The sequence below is a fragment of the Tupaia chinensis genome, unplaced genomic scaffold, assembly GCF_000334495.1.
Source record: "Tupaia chinensis unplaced genomic scaffold, TupChi_1.0 Scaffold150288_1, whole genome shotgun sequence".
Taxonomy (NCBI): domain Eukaryota; kingdom Metazoa; phylum Chordata; class Mammalia; order Scandentia; family Tupaiidae; genus Tupaia; species Tupaia belangeri.
Window position 1 is genome coordinate 2,920,279 of NW_006210128.1, and position 2,627 is coordinate 2,922,905.

The 2,627-nt window shown below is 59.2% G+C and overlaps 1 protein-coding gene across 3 annotated transcripts in view; it reads left to right on the forward strand.

The window, feature by feature from the left end:
- TEX52 (testis expressed 52) overlaps positions 1-1,479 on the forward strand; it is an 8,243-nt gene extending 6,764 nt beyond the window's left edge. The window contains exons 3-4 of one of the 3 annotated variants that reach the window (XR_337831.1): positions 38-554; positions 1,168-1,479. Coding sequence is in view for 1 of the 3 variants with exons in the window: in XM_006172050.1 (XP_006172112.1) it covers positions 38-332 (295 nt within the window). In the remaining 2 variants the exon portion in view is untranslated. Of the gene's footprint in view, positions 1-37; positions 1,116-1,167 lie in introns of those variants that run through there. The other 2 variants (XM_006172050.1, XM_027769684.1) reach the window with 2 other exon arrangements.
- The last annotated feature ends 1,148 nt before the right edge of the window (positions 1,480-2,627 follow it).

Sequence of the window (2,627 nt, forward strand, 5' to 3'; positions counted from 1 at the left end):
TCCCCCCGCCCCCCCCCCCCCCCCCCCCCCCCCCCAGGTACCAGCACATATCGGCTGGAGGAAGGATAGAGCCCCAGGGCTTCCAGCTCATGCCCAATCCAATTCCCAACGATTTTGCCCGGAGCTGGCCCTGCCCGAACCCTCTGCCTCATTACCAAGAGAAGGCGCAGAGGCTGGCCCTGCTCCCCAGCGCACCCCTGAGCCAGGACCTCCTAAGGAAATACCAAGCTCTCATAGAAGACCGCGTGGCCCTGCCGCTCCACCACCCCTCCAAGGCACGGCCCTGCCAAGCCTCAGTGAAGAGGAGGAGTAGAAGACCCGGACACATCTAGAAGAGCCTCCAGATGGGTGGGGACCACGGTGGCACAGGGACGCCCAGGCTGCAGCGTTCCCAACCATTGCTCCTTCAGCAAGAAGCCCCTGGGGCGGCCTAAAGATCCTGGCTTCTGCAGCTCTTTAGCATCTTCCCAAAGTCTGTTCGTGGCTTCTGGAGACTGTGGAAACTGCTCTGTTCTGTTCTTCCTTGGAGGACTTGCGGCAGGAGGAGGACCCAGGTGGGAGGCTGGGGAGAGCCTAGGAAGGGTTCCGGCCCCGGGTCAGAGGAGCGGTGGAGAGGAGAGTGAGCGCACGTGGGCGTGCGTACTGACCTGGCAGAGGGGCCGTAAGAAATGCGGATGCGTTCCCGCTGACCCACTGGAACGACACTCGGATTGGTCAGGGTGCAGAAGCCTCTCAGGAGGCCAGCTGGTGGCCCGGGGTAACAGTGCTGTGTGACGCTGGGTCCACATGGGAAGGGCTTGGATTCACACCCGAGGGCCCCCCCAGCACGCCAGGCGCACACGCGAGCCTGAGGGCTGACCGGCTGAAGCTGGCAGTGCGGCACAGCTCGACAGAAGTCAGGTCACCTTGTCTGGGCAGTCCCTGGGAGGACTGGGCAAGGAGAGGTCAGGTCACGCTGGTGCCAGAAGGAGGGCGCAGCAGGCCTCAGCAGGGGAGCAGGAGGCCAAGTCGGTGAGAGAGCGGCCGGGGCCGGCAGGTGCTGTGAGGTCAGGAGCCTGGACCCCGCACAGCCAGCTGTGTGGTTGGCGTCCCAGGTCTGGCAGCTCGAAAATCCCACGGAGCACGGGACTTTGTTTATTCATTGGTCGGTTTGCCTATTTATTTTAGGTTTTCGTGTGCACGCGTGGCCAAAATCCCAGGAGGAGAGTGGCGAGAATGGATTTCAGCCTGGCCACCCCCTGCCGCCTCTCCAGCAAGCATGCACACCCACAGCAAAGACGAAACAGCGGTCAGGCCAGGGCCTCCCAGTGGGCCTGGGCCTGCCTGTGCTGCAGGCCACTGGAGAGGCCTCGCCCACTACGGGAGAGGGAGGGGTAAGGAAAGGCACGGTCAGAAAGCGCTAAGGTGGGGATGGGGTGGGGCCTCCCGGTGCCTGCTGGAGAGGGCAGTGGGGAGGCAGCAGGCCAGCGTGCCACTACTGCCACCTAGGCTGGGCCCGCAGCTGGAATTCTATTTTTTTTTTTTAGTTTAAAAAAAAGTTTTATTTATTTGGTTTTTGTTTGTTTGTTTTGAGAAGTTTTTGCCATAGGGCGCGTGCGCTCGCCAGACACACAGAGAGAGACAGAGAGAGAGAAAGCGAGAAATCACCCCCCAGGGGGGATGGCCACGCCGCAGTCCCTTCTCCTCCATTCTCCTCTCAGGGTCTTGGGCACGCATGTACACTCGCCCGGTGTGAGTTCAAGTCACCAGAGCAGGGACTCAAACCGCGGTTGACTAAGTCCAACGACATAGCCATTACGCTAACTGCTGGTCCCAAAGTTTTATTTATTTATTCTGTGAGCGGAACGATGGAGGGGCAACCCCCACAAGCTCCCGATGGCACAGCCCGCCTGGCCTTAGCCAGCCCGGGTCATGGGCACATGCGTGCCCCACACACAGGGAGGTCTTAAGACGAGAACCTGACTTCCACATGGCTTCACCTCACGGACCACCGTGTCTTACCTGTCACCAAGTCTCAGTCTGCGGTGCTCGCCAAGGAGAGGCAGACAGAGTAGGAAAGGAAGCACCCCGCGGGGCGTGGACACGCCGCATCCCTCCTCCTCCACCTCACCCTCTTTCCGGGATTTGGGGCGTGCATACACATGTTTGTAAGCTGCCAGGTTCCAGACTCGGACCACGCAGCTGGCGCTGAGATCTAGCCACTGTGCCATGGGCTGGCCCAATTTCTTTTATTTATTCATTTGTTCATTTACTTATTTTAGGTTTTTGCCATAGGGTGCATGTGCTCACCAGAGAAGAACAGAGCTGGAAAACGAGAAATCCCCCTCCTGGGAGGATGGCCACACCACAATCCCATGCCCTCTATTCTCTTTAGGGATTTTGGGCACGCACACACATGCATCTGGTGTGATTCTCAAGCCACCAGGTCTAGGACTTGAACCGTTGGCTGTGTGGGAGTCCATGCCACCTGCTGGCCCTGGCCCTATTTATTTTTTCAGAGGGTACATACACTTGCCAGAGAAGGAGAAAGCTCCCCCGCCATGGAATGTGGTCATGCCACAATCTCTTCCCTACTTCTCCAGACCATCAGGACTTGGGCATGCATGCACACATGCCCCCGGCATGGT